The sequence below is a fragment of the Buceros rhinoceros genome, unplaced genomic scaffold (assembly GCF_000710305.1).
Source record: "Buceros rhinoceros silvestris isolate BGI_N320 unplaced genomic scaffold, ASM71030v1 scaffold5805, whole genome shotgun sequence".
NCBI lineage: Eukaryota > Metazoa > Chordata > Aves > Bucerotiformes > Bucerotidae > Buceros > Buceros rhinoceros.
In genome coordinates this window covers 69068-70525 of record NW_010412190.1, presented here as the reverse complement: position 1 = coordinate 70525, position 1458 = coordinate 69068, and the positions used below count along the sequence as shown (strand labels likewise).

Here is a 1458-nt window from a genome sequence, read left to right as displayed (position 1 = left end):
AGAGCGTCGTAAGAGTTAACGTCTGCGACTGCACGACTCCATCCGAATGCAATGGCAGGGCCAGAGAATACGCTGCTGGAAATATTACTCTTGGTCTATGGGCCATTCTTGCGATGATCTTAGGATCACTGTTATTGCTGCGTAAGTACACCTGGTTTTCTTCGTATGAAGTGCAAAACACTTGATTGTAAAATTAGCTGGGAGAACCTGAATCAAGCAATTCAAATATTTCTTTTTTTTATTTAGGCAGGTGTATAGCCCTCATCTCTCCTAATGTACCTGCTCTAGTTCTATTGGTGTTGCAGGCTTCTTGCTCTCAACCTGTAGTTACTACTTGTGGGTTTTTGTTTGTTCTTTTATACACTTTATATAAGATTGCCTATGTGTTCATGTTAGCAAGGCCAAAAAACCTGGATTCAGCACTTGAACCAAAAGAGGGTGGGATTTGTATCAGAACTTATCCTGAGGCGAGTATAGTGAAGTTTGAGAGTTTAGTGCAGGTTTGGGGAGGCATATACCTACAAACAGAAATGCTGAAATCAGTTTCCTGGAGCTTTTTGTGACCTTTCTTGTCTCATGGGTTAAAACGTGGAGTTTTAAAACATGAGGCATTGGATTTCACAAGGGATTATGGAGGACTCAGCATGATGTTGAAGGACAGCAGACCAAACCCTTGAATATATGTTGTGTTGCTGGAGTTGCCAAAAGGCTAACAGATTCTTAGCAGGTTAATACTGCTGTTAGCGGTGAGGCAGTGACAGGGGTATCTGTTAACAAAGCCAGGTTGGTTTGGTGGTTTGTGTTTTTTTTTTTTTTTCAGATTCAGACATAGTCTGACTAATGACATGTTTAAAAATCACCAGAGGATGTGCTACAGTAACAAATGCTTCAGAGTTTGGGTCTTTTCTTTTTCCTTTTTTTCTGGTAATGGTCATCCTGTCTTGCCCCTGTTCAGTCTCGGGTTGCTGTTTTTACTGAGGTAGATACAACACCGGGACCTACACGTGTTTTGAAGGTTAGATGGATCCATGTTTTATGTAAACAGGGCAGGTCCCCAGATTCGTGATCTAGCCCAGGGGTGGAACTTTCAGATATGGCGATGCTCAGTAGCAGGACTGTATGAAACATCAGCTAGCTTTTTGTCACTACCACTTGACTGCATCCCTCAGAGAGCTGCAATAAAATAATGGGTCTAGGTTTTACCCTGTGTATCCTCTGTCCTTTGTCATGGATGTTGTCTTCCCGTCTGTCAGCATCAGGAGGTCACCTGCTGGAATCACTGATGCAGATCTCACTGACAGCTGCAGAAGCCACATGAGCTCGAAAGTGGCTCCTGGCCAATTTCCCCAGAAGTTCAGAAAAATGTTCAGAAATCAGATTGCTTGGTGGGCAGTTAAGCAGAGCTGTTATGTTCCTCATGGGCTGCTTTATTTTTAAGCTATAACTTGAGAAGGAAAG

General features: G+C 42.7%; 1 protein-coding gene across 1 annotated transcript in view; it reads left to right on the top strand.

The window, feature by feature from the left end:
- LOC104493579 (desmocollin-2-like) overlaps nt 1–1458 on the top strand; it is a gene marked incomplete at its 5' end in the record, with an annotated part of 20099 nt that overhangs the window by 16281 nt on the left and 2360 nt on the right. The window contains one exon of the mRNA XM_010136290.1: nt 3–141. Within this exon, the coding sequence (XP_010134592.1) occupies nt 3–141 (139 nt within the window). The remainder of the gene's footprint in view (nt 1–2; nt 142–1458) is intronic.